General features: G+C 46.3%; 1 protein-coding gene and 1 long non-coding RNA gene across 2 annotated transcripts in view; one reads left to right on the top strand and one right to left on the bottom strand.

Annotated features, from left to right (window-relative positions):
- Positions 1-15,860, bottom strand: part of cadm2b (cell adhesion molecule 2b) — a 36,362-nt gene that overhangs the window by 3,736 nt on the left and 16,766 nt on the right. Inside the window, exons 5-7 of the mRNA XM_056283823.1 lie at positions 7,716-7,866; positions 7,331-7,421; positions 6,503-6,681 (exon numbers count right to left, since the gene is read on the bottom strand). Of these exons, the coding sequence (XP_056139798.1) occupies positions 6,503-6,681; positions 7,331-7,421; positions 7,716-7,866 (421 nt within the window). The remainder of the gene's footprint in view (positions 1-6,502; positions 6,682-7,330; positions 7,422-7,715; positions 7,867-15,860) is intronic.
- Positions 1-15,860, top strand: part of LOC130115938 (uncharacterized) — a 34,198-nt gene that overhangs the window by 14,352 nt on the left and 3,986 nt on the right. The window lies entirely within an intron of this gene.

The raw sequence follows: 15,860 nt of genomic DNA, 5'->3' as shown, positions 1-15,860 counted from the left end.
AATCTGGCTTGCAGTGACTATCTACAGACTGTCAGAGGGATATTTACCTGTTGTGGGCCCTGGAAAGTCTTTGGCTGTCGCCACGGTTGCAGACAGAGACGGCAGTAAGGGGGGAGATGAGGGGAACAACACCATGGTAAAAAAAGGGGTAACCACAGAAAGCACATCAGAAGTTAGCATGCTCCTCTTGGAGATTTGACTAAGATAGCGTGCGACACTGCAACCCAAAGCAAAGCCCACAGTCGGAGCCATATGCATGCAGAAGTTGGTGAACACGGTCATTAGAAATGTTAGGGGTCACTGGGAAAGTGGCACAACATACACTGACACAAACACAGTGGAAAAACAAAGGTACACACTACAACTCCCAGTGTGCAATTTGCAGTTCACCCCCTTGTTACTAACAGCAAGAACGATTCCTTCTGAACCTTCTCGTGCTTTCAGGGAATGTTGCTGTTTAGTGGCACATCAGTCATCCATCCATCCATTATCCACACCGCTTATCCGAAGTGGGGTCATGGGATGCTGGAGCCTATCCATCACAGGGCCGACACACACATTCGCACCTAAGGACAGCCGATTCACCTGACCTACATGTCTTTGGACTGTGGGAGGAAACTGGAGCCCCCGGAGGAAACCCACGCAGACACGGGGCGAACATGCAAACTCCACACAGAGGATGACCCGGGACCACCCCCAAGGTTGGACTACCCTGGGGTTTGAACCCAGGACCGTCTCGCTGTGAGGCGACTGCGCTAACCACTGCGCCACCGTACCGCATCAGTCATGACACCAGTCACTGCACCTGAAAAGTCTCCAAACCATTTCTGAAAAAGGGACCCTTGTCGTTTTTCTTAGTGCAGCACTACTTACACAGCACGGCTCACGACCATAGTCACAGAAGAAGAGGGGGAAAATATAGCCGCAGTATTACTTACTAAGGTCATTTTGGTAAATCCGTTTTTGAGTGCAAATCCTTTGTTTTTGTTTTTTTCTGGTTTTCCAGACCAGCGCTGTACATTATTACTTCTGACAAAATTGCCCCCCAAGCAACTTCAGTCTCTGACAAAAGTGTGCAGGCACCCTCTGTACTTCCTCCGACCTTTGTGCCTCATACAGCTGCAGCTACAGCACCTAGAAATGTCATTAAAATGCTCTTAGTGCTCCTGTGACATTGTCGGGCCCCGAGTCTGATGGGATATCAGCTAATTCACACACTAAACCCACTAACAACACAATTTCCATTAGTAAAGGTGGGCTGATTTGGAGCAGCTGCTTCTAATTAACAGAACTGCACCTGTCCATTCCAGAAACCACTTGACTCATGTATGAAAGCCTTAATGTATTGTGTGTGTATATTTATATATCTCCATCCATCCATTATCTGAACCGCCTATCCTGCTCTCAGGGTCGCGGGGATGCTGGAGCCTATCCCAGCGGTCATTGGGCGGCAGGCGGGGAGACACCCTGGACAGGGTGCCCACACACACAGACACCTAGGGACAATTTAGTCCAGCCGATTCACCTGACCTACATGTCTTTGGACTGTGGGAGGAAACCAGAGCCCCCACACGAAACCCACACAGACACGGGGAGAACATGCAAACTTCACACAGGACGACCCGGGACGACCCCCAAGGTTGGACTACCCCGGGGCTCGAACCCAGGATCTTCTTGCTGTGAGGCAAACGCGCTAACCACTGCGCCACCGTGCCGCCCTTTTTTTGCTTCGTTCTCTCTGTTTTTGTATGTTTTTGGTGGTGTCGGGGTTTTTTTTGTGGAAATTTTGGATGTGTGTTTTTTGTGTTGCACTGCTGCGGGCTGGGAGAAACATTTCATTTCTTTGCGTATGTAAGAAATGATAGTAAATTGTTCCTGATCCGAGTCAGCCGTAGATGTGAGTCGCGGATTTAGATCAGGCGGCGGCCAGGGAGGACCCACCAAGGTTGGACTAGCCCGGGGCTCGAATCCAGGACCTTCTTGCTGTGAGGCAACCGTGCCGCCATATATATATATATATATATATATATATATATATATAAAATCCAGTGAGTCAAGTAAGGATTATTTTGCTTCTTATTTGTTGAGCACTTTCTCTACCGCTGAGTGTTTCTTTTAACAAAGTTATACGTGTGTGTGTGTGTGTGTGTTGCGCTCAGGGTGATGGCAAAAAAAAAATGCTGGCAATGCAAATATACTGCATATGAAATGAATAAATGATGTCAACATAAAAATGAAACAATGAAGGAGATAGAGGAATCCATCATGTATAACGGTTATTTTCTAGCTGAAAGCATAGCTCTTAGCTCATCAATCACGAGCTGTGTGTCAGGCGTCACGTTTGTGAGTGCAGTGGGCAGGGAGGGAGTGGTGTGTGTGCGCGTGTGCATACCTGTAAATGCAGCCATGTCTGTGTAAGCTTGATGTGGTGGTGATGATATTAGCAGAATGGAGGCTAAGGGGGGAGGCGGGGAGGGGAAGCAGGAGATGGAGGCACTAAAAGGGACTGTCTGCTAAATGAAACAGAAACAATGGGGAACAAAAACAAACCTTACTGTAGGGCACTGGCTCGACATTGAGAAAAATTACAGGAAAATCCTAACGGCACAAATCCCATTTCTGTTATACGGCCTCTACAGTAGGCACATTCTGACCTGACTGAATACAATCAATACTACACAACTGTACGGATGATAAGATACACGAAACACACAAAGAAGACTCAAACTCTGAAAGAGAATAAAACAACCCAATACTTGATGGCTGGATATATATATATAGAGAGAGAGAGTGGGCCACACACACACACACACACTCTCTGTCTCTCTTTCTAAATATATACTATGTATATGTGTATATATATATATATGTCCCGGTCGCTGCTCCACCCCCTCTGCCGATCCGGGGAGGGCTGCAGGCTACCACATGCCTCCTCCGATACATGTGGAGTCACCGGCTGCTTCTTTTCACTTGACAGTGAGCAGTTTCGCCAGGGGGACGTAGCGTGTGGGAGGATCACACTATTCTCCCTAGTTCCCCCTCCCCCCTGAACAGGTGCCCCAACCGACTGGAGGAGGCGCTAGTGCAGCGACCAGGAAACATACCCACATGTGGCTTCCCACCCGCAGACACGGCCAATTGTGTCTGTAGGGACGCCCGACCAAGCCGGAGGTAATGCGGGGATTCAAACTGGTGATCCCAATGTTGGTAGGCAATGGAATAGACCGCCACACTACCCAGACGCCCAAAAAGTGAAGAAAAGAAAAAAGATAAGGAAGTGTGACATATTTGGATAAAAGGTGATAAATGACGTTTGGTAATGCAGTCGAAGCAGACGCTGAAGATGTATTAGCCACCGCTTGTATTGACTCATACTTGGGTTTACCACCATCTCTGCAGCGTAGCAGATACAGTCATTATCATGTGTCTCTAAGTGTCTCCAAGTTCATTTGATATAAGCAGAATTACAGATTGTGGTCGATTGGAGATGAGTGATGATAGTCATCGATTTTCAGCTCTCGTGTCGTTAGCAAATGCGGTATCAAGGCTTAGGCGGTACTGGACATACTCGGTGGCACTGGAGAAAGCTGACTGCAGTGGAAGTGAGTGTCCCTCGCTGGCCTGTGTTACACATATCCTCATGTTTCCCCCCCAGTAGTCATGAAAATGCTGCCATGCTTATCGTCTTTGCTAATTCCTCACAGACAGCTGGCTAAAGAGCGAGAGAGACCTCTCCCTTGAATATACGTCGTTGTGTAGCGATCCCCAAGTTTGTGCGATACATTTTTTCTTTATGTTTAGTTTCAAACGGATAAAAATGAGTGATGAAACTCGGGTCCAATACGTGGAGCCCAGATATGACGGGATAATATGAACCCTGGCCTCTGCTGGCATCACTGCCTTTCCCCTCTAAGCTGAGCTCAGTGAAAGAAGGGCTGAGATAACCAAAGGCTGAAGGGAAGAATATGTCATCCTCCTTTTCTGTTTTTACTCACAGGAGAATCTGTCTCTTAGAGAAAACCTCTGCCATGAAAAATAAAAACGAAAAGCACGGCAGGAACAATTGCTTGTTAGCTCCAACGATTCCATCGTCTCCGAGCTGTGATAAGTCCTTCCCAAACAAACTGTTCTCTTGTGTAGGATTGTTTAATTGGAAGTAGGAATATGAATAAATCTGTCCTGGACTTTAAATATTCTATGCTTGTTTTTGTATATATTTTTTTAAAGTTTTTCACTGCTTAATTTGATAAATGTTTTAAGGATGTGCTGCAGAGCCCTTAATGATCTGTTTTCTGCACCACGCCGTCTTTATTCTCTCAGCCCCTCCACTGTCTCGGGATTAACTTATCGCTCCTCCAGGCGCAACTCGGAAGCTGAATTTTGCATCTTTAACACTTCCCCCCCCCCCTGCGTCCTCGTGGGGATGAGTCCAAAGCTTTACCTGTGCACACACAGTACTTCAGGGTAGATAGGACCACCTTTATGAGCGTGCCAAGGCAAGATTTACCTCACCGGTGTCAGAGAGAAGCTTATTCTGCAAGGGTTGTTCTGCAATTAAAAAGTGATCAATATTTCACTAATATTTTCTGTACAAGGGCCTTAACTAATCTACAATTTGGTTCGCTTGAGGATTTTGAACGTTTTTACATATTATGGCGATGTTTCAAGACCTTGATATTTAGGAAAACTAATTTCACCTCAGTTAAATTTAAGTGTTTCCACAGCCACAAATCAGTATGACCAAAATCAGAACATCTAAGTAAATATTATTCATGGTGTTATGGGAAATTCTACAGAATTAACAACATTTTCACCATCTGTGCATTTGCATTTATATATACAATCCTGAAGACTGCTATTTTTTGTTTAACCTACACACACCCATGGCGAAATGTGGTGTTTGTAGTGGAGTTTGAGCAATCCAAATCCCAGACGTCTCAAGGAGATGAACAAAGCTGCAACGTCAGCACATCCCCACCACTGGAGATAAAACAGGGCTGAACCTGGGCGAGCTGTTTAGGTTATAGGTTATACTATCTGTTGGTGAAGGCTTTTTTTTTTTTACAAGCTTTTCTGGCATATCTGCTCGCTTTTCACAACAACCTTTTCTCTTCTGCATGCCCTCTTCCTCTGCACTCAACACAAGATGTAAAAGACACAAGATCTGAAGCACAGTGCATCATTTTTTACAAGAACACCCAACTGAACAATATACTTTAACTGTCAAAATGACCAACTACAACAGTGTTCATGATTTGGATATTCATAGATTAGCTTGTGTGTCACATACCCCAGCCATGGAAAGTAACAAAATAGACATGAAGATGGGTGACAAATTAAAGGATAAAGTGTCTTGTAAGGGTTTTTTTTTTTTTTTGAGATACTCGAGGCTCAGTGTTTTTGGTTTTTATTTTTCAAAGCCATCCAGCATGCTGAATTTCGCCACAAGAGGACACTGTTACATAAACAACATTTGGATCCGCGGAAACATAGAATCCTGGTGAAAATCAGTTTAAACCGATCTGCTGCTTTTAAAAAATCTGGGCATTTTTCGGTGAAAATCGGTAAAAACCGAAAACGCCAAGCCTCAGAGATACTTTATTGATCTCCGTAGGGAAATTATGCTCTGCATTTAACCCATCCTAGCTGTGTAGCTAGGAGCAGTGGGCAGCCGCCGTGCAGCGCCCGGGGACCAACTCCAGTTCGTCTTGCCATGCCTTGCTCAGGGGCACAGACAGGAGTATTAACTCTAACATGCATGTCTTTTTGATGGTGGGGGAAACCAGCGCACCCAGAGAAAACCCACCGCAGACACGGGGAGAACATGCAAACTCCACACAGAAAGGACCTGGGATGACCCCCAAGGTTAGACAACCCTGGGATTCGAACCCAGGATCTTCTTGCTGCGAGGCGACAGTGCTAACCACTGGGCCACTGTGCCGTATTGGGTCACCACGAGCCGCTAGAACAGCTCATGGTGGCCCGATGTCTCTATTGCTCTGTAGCCACATGAACTACTGAACTATCTGGCCATTCATTCCTTGCTGAACCTACATAAGTCTGAAAATAATCTGTCCCTATGTGAAGCAGCTATTATTGTTTTATTAAAGGCTTTAAACACTATGGTGTAGTTTTTTTTGGGGGGGGGGCATTTTTGTTAGACAGTGATAGTGTAGAGGCAGACAGGAAATGGGGGAGGGGGGAAGAGGGGTATGACATGCAACAAAGGTCGCCGGCTGGGATCGAACCGGCGATGGTTGCAACCATGAGGCCATGTAGTATGCACTGTAACCTTTCAGCCACAGAGGCGCCCCCGCCACGGTGTATTTCAGCAGGCTGTGTTCATACATGTGTAGTGTCTACACAGCATACACTCAGACACATTCTCTGGCAACCTTGCAGTGAAAAGCATTATGGGACACAATGTGGGAAGAGAACATTAAGGGACTGCTCGAGAGCTAAAAATACATAACATAAAGCTGGTGCTGACTGAGGTACCCACCATATACAAACAATATATATTCAGCGCTGCTGGTCCCGAGGTGGTTGCTTGCCTCACAGCGATATGTGCCGTTGTCTGTTTTGTTTAAAGTGGTGATGGTTAGCTCCCTGCCCTCTACAATCATACGCTCAATGTCAGGCAGCTCTCCTCCATCTTTAGACCACAAGACAGGTTCAGGGCTGGAGGAAGAAAAAAAAATACATATACATGGAATACTGTCAAGAAATATTCAGCTTGTCTCTGTTGCTCTGTATCTTTCCAGTACACAGTGTACAAAATGAAGAATAGTAACTTTCTCTAAGGAAGGACACATCTATTTTTCTCCTCGATTGTATCCGGCCAATTACCCCACTGTTCCCGAGCTGTCCCGATCTCTGCTCTACCCCCTCTGCCGATCTGGGGAGGGCTGCAGACTACCACATGCCTCCTCCGATACATGTGGAGTCGCCAGCTGCTTCTTTTCACCTGACAGTGAGGAGTTTCACCAGGGGGACGTAGCACGTGGGAGGATCATGCTTCCCCCCCAGTTTCCCCTCCCCCTCTGAACTGGCGCCCTGATCGACCGACCAACCAGAGGAGGCGCTTGTGCAGCGACCAGGACACATACCCACATCCGGCTTCCCACTCACAGACACGGCCAATTGTGTCTGTAGGGACGCCCGACCAAGCCGGAGGTAACATGGGGATTCGAACCGGCGATCCCCGTGTTGGTAGGCAACGGAATAGACCGCCACGCCACCCGGACGCCCCTAAAGAAGGAAAATTAATATCAAATCAGTTTTACTTCTGACATCAAAATGAATTTTGAAGTCCTTTTTTTAAACTTACATCGGGTTTCCTATGGACACACACTCCAATTTAAAGTATTGTCCTTCCTGTGGAATAATTAGGGAATGTATGATTTCCAGATGGGGAGCATCTGAAAAGAAGACACAAACATAAATTGATATGACAGAACTGTACGTTAAGGATTTTCACTTCAATACACAAAGTGGTACAGTATTAGCTCTCTATCCGGTGGATAGCACTTAGCCATAGCCCATTTCCCAGTTTTGCCTCACTACTAATCCCTCACCTGAAACCTAATCCTTACACTAATCCCGAGCAAATGTAAATTTAAACCCACAAACGTAATCTCAATCCCAGTATCTCTTCACAATACAAATCTGATCCCCCGTCCGTCTTCGCGGTGTGTGTGCGGGAATGCACTTACAGTGGACCTCTAGGACCTCAGTTGTCATGTAGGGGCTGGCCAGAGACACATGCTCCACGCTGCAGGTGTAGGCCACGCTGTCGTCCCGTCTATCCACTTGGAACTGGAGGCTACTCCTCACTGTGAACGACTTCCCCGTGGCATTCACCTCCTCGGTTCCTGCAGGGAGCCAGAGAAAATTACATGTTCAAACAGAAGCACAATGACTACTTAACCATTACATTCACTTCCCTGGGTTTGCTTTTACTTAGTTTCCCCAGTAGTTTGTACCAATTCCTTTACTATTTCTCCTTATAGGCCTCCAAAGCGTGATGTAATTTTCATGCTCAAATAAGAGATTCTGGATCCGAGCCTGTTTCAGTCCAACATAAAAATGCACAGGGGTGTAAAACGATTGCCTTTAACTGTAACCTCCCTAGTATCGACTCTTATTTGCTTTTGAGGATTACTCTTTTATGCATTTCTAGATTGATTGAGGTGGATTTTGATTTCATTTTTGAGGCTGCATTAAGAAATCGATTGAGACTGTTGGCTTATTATATATGCTGTATTCACTCTCGGCGTCCACCGCTGGCACATGCTCTCAGTGATGATGCAACATCTAATCAACATCTGGATGTCAGCAAAATAATTCACAAAAATTCACCAATATGTTAAAAATACATAATAACAGGTGTCCGGGTAACGTAGCGGTTTATTCCGTTGCCTACCAACATGGGGATCGCCGGTTCGAATCCCCATGTTACCCGGCTTGGTTGGACATCCCTACAGACGGGTGGGAAGCCGGATGTGGGTATGTGTCCTGGTTGCTGCACTAGCGCCTCCTCTGGTCGGTCAGGGTGCCTGTTCAGGGGGGAGGGGGAACTGGGGGGGGGGGAATAGCGTGATCGTCCCCCTGGCGAAACTCCTCCCTGTCAGGTGAAAAGAAGTGGCTGGGTGACTCCACATGTATCGGGAGGAGGCATGTGATAGTCGGCAGCCCTCTCTGGATCAGCAGAGGGGGTGGAGCAGCGACCGGGATGGCTCAGAAGAGTGGGGTAATTGGCCAAGTACAACTGGGGAGAAAAAGGGGGGGAATCCCCCCCCCAAAAAAAATACATAATAACCTCATCATATGTCATTTCTGCTTACATTACTAAAAAAGTATCTTAAAAACCCTATTCATTTTTAGCCAAAGGTGAAAAATAAATGGATCTGGATGCAGTCCAAGAGCCCCAAAATGATGACAACACTTAGGAGCCACTCTTTATATTGCTGTGCATTTGCCATTTTGTATTCACATCTGTTCATCTTTATATTTGTTGACTGCACTTATTTCTTATTATCAATAAATGTATTATTACTGTTATTATTATTATTAATAGTAGTAGTACCATGCTTTGAATGGGCAACTCATACAGAGAACTATTGCAAAACAGACAAGTGCCATAATATCCATTCTAACTTCAGAGACATGGAATATTATTTCAGAACAATTCTTTCTTGACATATGCTACTCCTAAAATGTGTACTTTTGCTTCTGTGAGTCTCCTTTGAGAGAGAAGAGCATTGGCCTTTGAAAGTTAAGTCAAAGTGAAGAGACTAGTGAAGGGAGAGCAATGTGTGCCCTGACTCGGTTGGTTGGGTGCGTTTGCTCCTGGAGGACCAACTCTCAAACATTTTGAGTCAACACAAACAGAAAAGAACTCCGCTGGAGATGTCGGACGGGTTATCAGGGTTCGAGCCACACCTTTGCTGACTGTGCTGCAACTTTCTCCTCCACTGTCTCAGTCAGCCTCATGCCCAGACTTTTCCCTTTAAACAGTGACTGACCTGGAATTGTACTTCTTCCTACCTGGTGAATACTTCTCCATTTAGCGTGATACCCTTTAATATAAACTGGAGGCAGTGTCTGTAGATTACGGGGTGGCTCTGCTGCTGAAATTTGGGCTGTTTCCGAATACCTTTTTTTGGAGGGGGGGGGGGTTTCGAATATTTGACAGCAAGTATTTGAAGGTATTCAAAGCTTTGCTATGACAGGGGGGAGGACGACCGACTGTGCAATAATCAAATTACAACCTTAAGACTATAAAAACCAAATTGCTCATATGTTTGCTGTTATTATTATCCCCCCCCTTTTCTCCCCAGTTATATCCGGCCAATTACCCCACTCTTCCGAGCCTTCCCGGTCGCTGCTTGACCCCCTCTGCCAATCCAGGGAGGGCTGCAGACTACCACATGCCTCCTCCGATACATGTGGAGTCACCAGCCGCTTCTTTTCACCTGACAGTGAGGAGTTTTGCAAGGGGGATTCAGCTCATGGGAAGATCACACAATTCCCCCAGTTCTCCCTCCCCTGAACAGGCGCCCTGATTGACCAGAGGAGGCGCCAGTGCAGGGACCAGGACACATACCCACGTCCGGCTTCCCACCCGCAAACACAGCCAATTGTGTCTGTAGAGACGCCTGACGCGGGGATTCGAACCAGCGATCCCCGTGTTGGTAGGCAACGGAATTGACCACTACGCTACCCGGACGCCCCCCGTTTGCTGTTGATAGCATGTGTTTATCACATGCTATCATTATGCTGTTATTGAAATTTATTGTTATACTATTGAGAGACAAAGGCAAAATCGGACTTCAAGGTATTTCCTTTTTATTGAAACTAGTGCAGTGACCGTTTGGGTGTAATTCCCCCTCCGACCACCAGGCGGGTTGCAATGGCAGAGTGGCAGTGTTCGTCCGGTCACCACGTTTGTTTTGTCACCTTGTAGAAACAATGGAGATTCTTTTATGTTAATGAAGAATCTTTATTTTAGACAACAGTGGCGGTAACAACTGTATACCTGTGGCTCTACCTTCTAGTCACACTACCAACAACTGCACGGCTACGTATAACGAACTGCTATTGTAGTGTTTATACCTATGCTGGCTTGACCGCTTAAGGTAGATCTGTATCTCACTACACAACATCCTCCCTCTACTGAATTAACAAAACCTCTGTATGCCTCTACACAATGTAGGTTACGTATGAAAGCACTTTCAGTCAATATTTTCCAACTGTTTAACATTACAGCTAAGTATTACTCCACTAACTGGCAATTCTTACAAAATCCCATTACCAATTAATTTTGATAAACAGTGTTCCAAAACATCTTTGTTTTTCAAACAATCACTGTCCTTTTTCATTTCAACTGGTTTTTTTTTTCCCCTAGGAGAGATGGCACTGGCGTTTTTAACTAGATTGTTTAACACAATCTTGGAAAGTGAGAGGATGTCTGAGGAGTGGAGGAAGAAGCATACTGTTACCAATTTTCAAGAATAAGGGTGATGTGCAGAACTGTAGCAACTACAGAGGTATAAAGTTGATCAGCCACAGCATGACGATATGGGAAAGAGTAATAGAAGCTAGGTTAAGAGGAGAGGTGATGATTAACGAGCAGCAGTATGGTTTCATGCAATGAAGGAGCACCACAGATGCAATGTTTGCTTTGAGAAAGTTGACTGAGAACTACAGAGGAGGTCAGGAGGAGTTACACTGCGTCTTTGTGGATTTAGAGAAAGCATATGACAGGGTGCCAATAGAGGAGGTGTGGTGTTGTATGAGGATGTCGGGAGTACCAGAGAAGTATGTAGGAGTGGTACAGGTTATGTATGAGGGCAGTGAGACAGTGGTGAGATGTCCAGTAGGAAGGACAGATGGGTTCAAGGTGGAGGTGGGATTACATCAAGGATTGGCTCTGAGCCCTTTCTTGTTTGCAATAGTGACAGACAGGTTGACGGACGAGATTATGCAGGAGTCCCTGTGGACTATGATGTTCGCGGATGACATTGTGATCTGTAGTGACCAGGTTGAGGAGAGCCTGGAGAGGTGGAGGTATGTACTAGAGAAAAGAGGAATGAAGGTCAGTAGGAGCAAGTTGGAATACATATGCATTAATGAGAGGGAGGACAGTAGAATGGTGAGGATGCAAGGAGCAGAGATGACAAAGGCATATGAGTTTAAATACTTGGGGTCAACTGATCAAAATAACGGGGAGTGCAGAAGAGAGGTGAAGAAGAGAATGCAGGCAGGGTGGAGTGGGTGGAGAAGAGTGTCAGGTGTTATCTGTGACAGAAGGGTACCAGCAAGAGTTAAAGAGAAGGTTTACAAGATGGTTGTGAGACCAGCTATGTCATATGATTTGGAGATGGTGGCACTGACGAAAAGACAGGAGGTGGAGCTGCAGGTGGCAGAGTTGAAGATACTAAGATTTTCACTGGGAGTGACGAAGAAGGACAGGCTTAGGAATGAGAATATTAGAGGGACAGCTCAGGTTGTATGGTTTGGAGACAAAGCAAGAGAGACAAGATTGAGATGGTTTGGACATGTGCGGAGGAGAGATTCTGGGTATATTGGGAGAAGGATGCTGAATATGGAGCTGCCAGGCAAGAGGAAAAGAGGAAGGCCAAAGAGGAGGTTTATGGATGAGGTGAGGAAGGACATGCAGATGGCTGGCGTGACAGAGGACGATGCAGAGGACAGGAAGAGATTGAAACGGATGATCCGCTGTGGCGACCCCTAACGGGAGCAGCCAAAAGTAGTAGTAATAGTAGTTTTTCCCCATTAAGCTAAGGTATCCGAATAGACTATCAGATACCTAGCATAGATGCCGTGGGTTATTCTGCCAAATATGGCGACTAAAGTCTTTGTATCATTGTGGTCTATGGATAACTCTCCCTTGAAATGTCACATGTGCCAAAGGTGGTGCATCCTCCACAACAGGGGAGGGTTCAATAGGTGAGTGGATGGATGAAGTGTCACTCGCCCCAGTCTCTCTCTTGTGTGACTTGGCAGGCACAGGAGTGGGTGTGTGAAGAGGTCTCAGATGTCTCCTGTTCCTGCACAAGATGCCTTTGTCAGTCTGTATGATGTAGGACCTGGGTGTGCCATGAGGCTGAAGCACTGTTGCTGTTTTTATCTATCCTTTTTCTTCATCGAGTTTCATGGCCAACAGGAGCTCCAGGCTGAAAAGGAAGCAATACCCTCACATTTTGTCTCCTGTTAAAGTGTTGTTCATAGCCTCGCTTTGCCTTTTTGTCGGCTTCTCTTATCTGAGCCAGCTCAGGCCATTGTGGTTGCAGATTAGCCTCCAGGGAAGGAAGAGTGGTCCAGGGCCGTCTACCCATGATCATCTGTGCAGGGCTTGTGGCTTGTAGAGGTGTTGTTGCCCTGTAGTTCATCAGAACTACGAAAGGGTCACTCTGTTGCAGCTTGCTTTTAGCCGTCTGCCCCACTCGCTAGGCTTCACCATTCACCTGTGGGTTATTCAGGCTAGTGGTGATGTGGTGGAAGTCGTATTCCTTGGAAAACTGCTGGAATTCCTTTCCAGAGAATTGTGGGCCATTATCAGTCACAAGTTCATAGGACAACTCCACCTTGTAAAGATATTTTTCAGGCAAGAGTGTGTTGTGTTGCCTGAAATGTTCTTGAGGTATGATATTCCTATTTAGTGAGAGAAAGAGTCTATCATGACTAAATAGTGTTGTTTGTTTACCTCACAAGTATCTGTAGCTACTCTCTTCTATGGGTGGTTGGGCAAGGGGGTGGTGATCAGAGATTCTTTGCCCTGACTGTGCTGTGCTACTTGACACACGCTGCATGCTGTGATGATTTCCTTTCCCACCATACACTTTCCCTGGCCCTTCTCCTGCATTTGACGATGCCCTGTTGTCCCCCTGTGGATGCTACAATAGCTTTGCTCTCATAGCCTCTGGTATGCCGATTCTATCACCATACAGCACTAACCCATCGAATGATAACAAGTGCTGCTGTGAGGGGTAGAAGGGTTTTGCCTGGTCAGGGAGCGTCCCTGACCAGGCAAAAGCTTTTTGTATGCTTTGGCCAGCCGGAGGTCAAATATTGATATACCATCTGCAGGTCTTTGTCCTGGGCTGTCATCTGTTTTACCTTGTCCAACATGGTAGTGGACACTGGCCATCTCGCCCTCACAGCCTTCTCAAGAACTTCGATGTCCCTTGCTATTTCAGCTACCTCACGCACCGTGGGTGGTGTGAAAGTGAGTCTGCGATGACCAGCTGTTCGCCATTATTCTGACCTTGTTTAGTGGTTCAGGCGTGACTGGATCTGGATTTGCCTGTGTTGTGTGCTGGGTGTTTGCCCCTGCCGACCACTTCATTTAGCTGCGTGCCAATAGATGCGCCTTGCTCACTGACCTGTCCTTTCACCTGCCCCGACTGTCGCACCATTTCTGTTGCATTGTCGAGTATGAAATCCGCCTTTAACTGTAACTTTTCTGACAGTTCTTTGTAAAGTATCCCGATGACTAATCTATCACAGACGTTTTCACTCTTGGCTGGTCTGAAATTACAGATCTCGGCTAGCTTGTGTAAGCTCCTAATATATTCCTCTGCTGACTCGCCATGTTTCTGCCAGCGCTGGTGGAAACGTGCACGTTCATGAATTACATTAACCTTTGGCGCAAAGTAGGCATCCAATTTTTCCAAGACAGTGTCATATTCATCGTCACCTTCCTCATCCTCGAAACAGAATGTCTTGGACACTTGCTCTGCCTCCTTTCCCAGAGAGTGCAATAAAGTGCTGGTGAAAAGAAAGTAATTCGTCTTCCGCTTCATGTAACTTTGTGGCGATCTGATAGCATTGAAAATGTTGTCGCCATTCTCGCCAGTCCTCAGGGTGGCTAAAGTCAAAGCTTTTGGGCGGAGGAAAGTTGACCACTGGTTCTGTTGTTCTGACACCAACGGAGGTTCTTTTATGTTAACGAACACAATTGTACAGAACAGTGATGGTAATAACTATATACCTGTGGTTCTACTTCCTTTTTCTCCCCAATTGTATCCAGCCAATTACCCCGCTCTTCCGAGCTATCCTGCTGCTCCACCCCCTCTGCCGATCCAGGGAGGGCTGCAAACTACCACACGCCTCCTCCGATACATGTGGAGTCGCCAGCTGCTTCTTTTCACCTGACAGTGAGGAGTTTCGCCAGAGGGGTGTAGCGTGTGGGAGGATCACGCCATTCCCCTCAGTTCCCCCTCCCCCCAGAACAGGTGCCCCGGCCGACTAGAGGAGGCGTTAGGGCAGCGACCAGGACACATACCCACATCCGGCTTCCAACCCGCAGACACGGCCAATTGTGTTGTAGGGAGGCCCGGCCAAGCTGGAGGTAACACAGGAATTGTGGCTCTACTTTCCAGTCACACTACCACCAACCGCGCAGCCGTGTATAATGCACTGCTGTTATAGTGTTTATACCTACACTGGCCTGACCACATAAAGTAGATCTATATCTCAATACACAACAGGGAAGAACATCTCTGTCTGTCTGTCCTTGGATTTTCTCAACCACCGCTCATCCAAACAACTTAACACTCGTAACTTGGGTCCTCCGCAATATACCCACCAAATGTGAAGTCGACCGGATGAACGGTTGTCAAGAAAAGCGAAGGATGGACAGACAGACAGACAGACATGGAACCATTATCATAAGATAAACTGGCTGCGAAAACACTTTCAAAGTGAAATCGGTTGCTTATTAAAAGAAAAAATAATGCTTTTTGTCAGTGTAGACCTTGACATGAAATCTTAAATAATTACCAGCATGCTGCATTCACATGGATGCTGTTTTTCACGTTTTTCCCCATGCCGTATCGCCAACTGCCGTTTACCGACTCCCGGAAAAAATAAAAATAAAAAAATCGAATTCTGAATTTGCCGTCGATTACCGTGGCAATGATCGAAGGCTTCGAAGCATTTGGGTCAGCCCTAGCTGACGTCCTGTCAAATTCTAGACGGAGAACAGACGCCGTTTTCTACAAGGTCCCCTGCAGCCCAACTGGGCAAAGGGACAAGGGCTTTACATGACGGCTGGCACCAAAGCACTTTGTCACTAAAGCTGTTTGTATGTATTGAATCAGCATGTAAATATTCCTCTTCCGACACACACACACACACACACACACACACAAATCACCACCTGGACACTATGCTATTTAATGGGTATCCAGACCACCACATACAGTACTTACTCAGGTCTTCATGATAAGCAGATAAATAGCATAGCCTCTTGTGGACTCACACACACACACACACACCTTCCAACGCACCACATCATCAATAATCATGGTGTGCAGCTAAACATACCAGCT

The sequence above is a fragment of the Lampris incognitus genome, chromosome 7 (assembly GCF_029633865.1).
Source record: "Lampris incognitus isolate fLamInc1 chromosome 7, fLamInc1.hap2, whole genome shotgun sequence".
Taxonomy (NCBI): Eukaryota; Metazoa; Chordata; class Actinopteri; order Lampriformes; family Lampridae; genus Lampris; species Lampris incognitus.
Note: the sequence above shows the minus strand (reverse complement) of the source record. Positions and strands in the feature narration are given on the sequence as shown.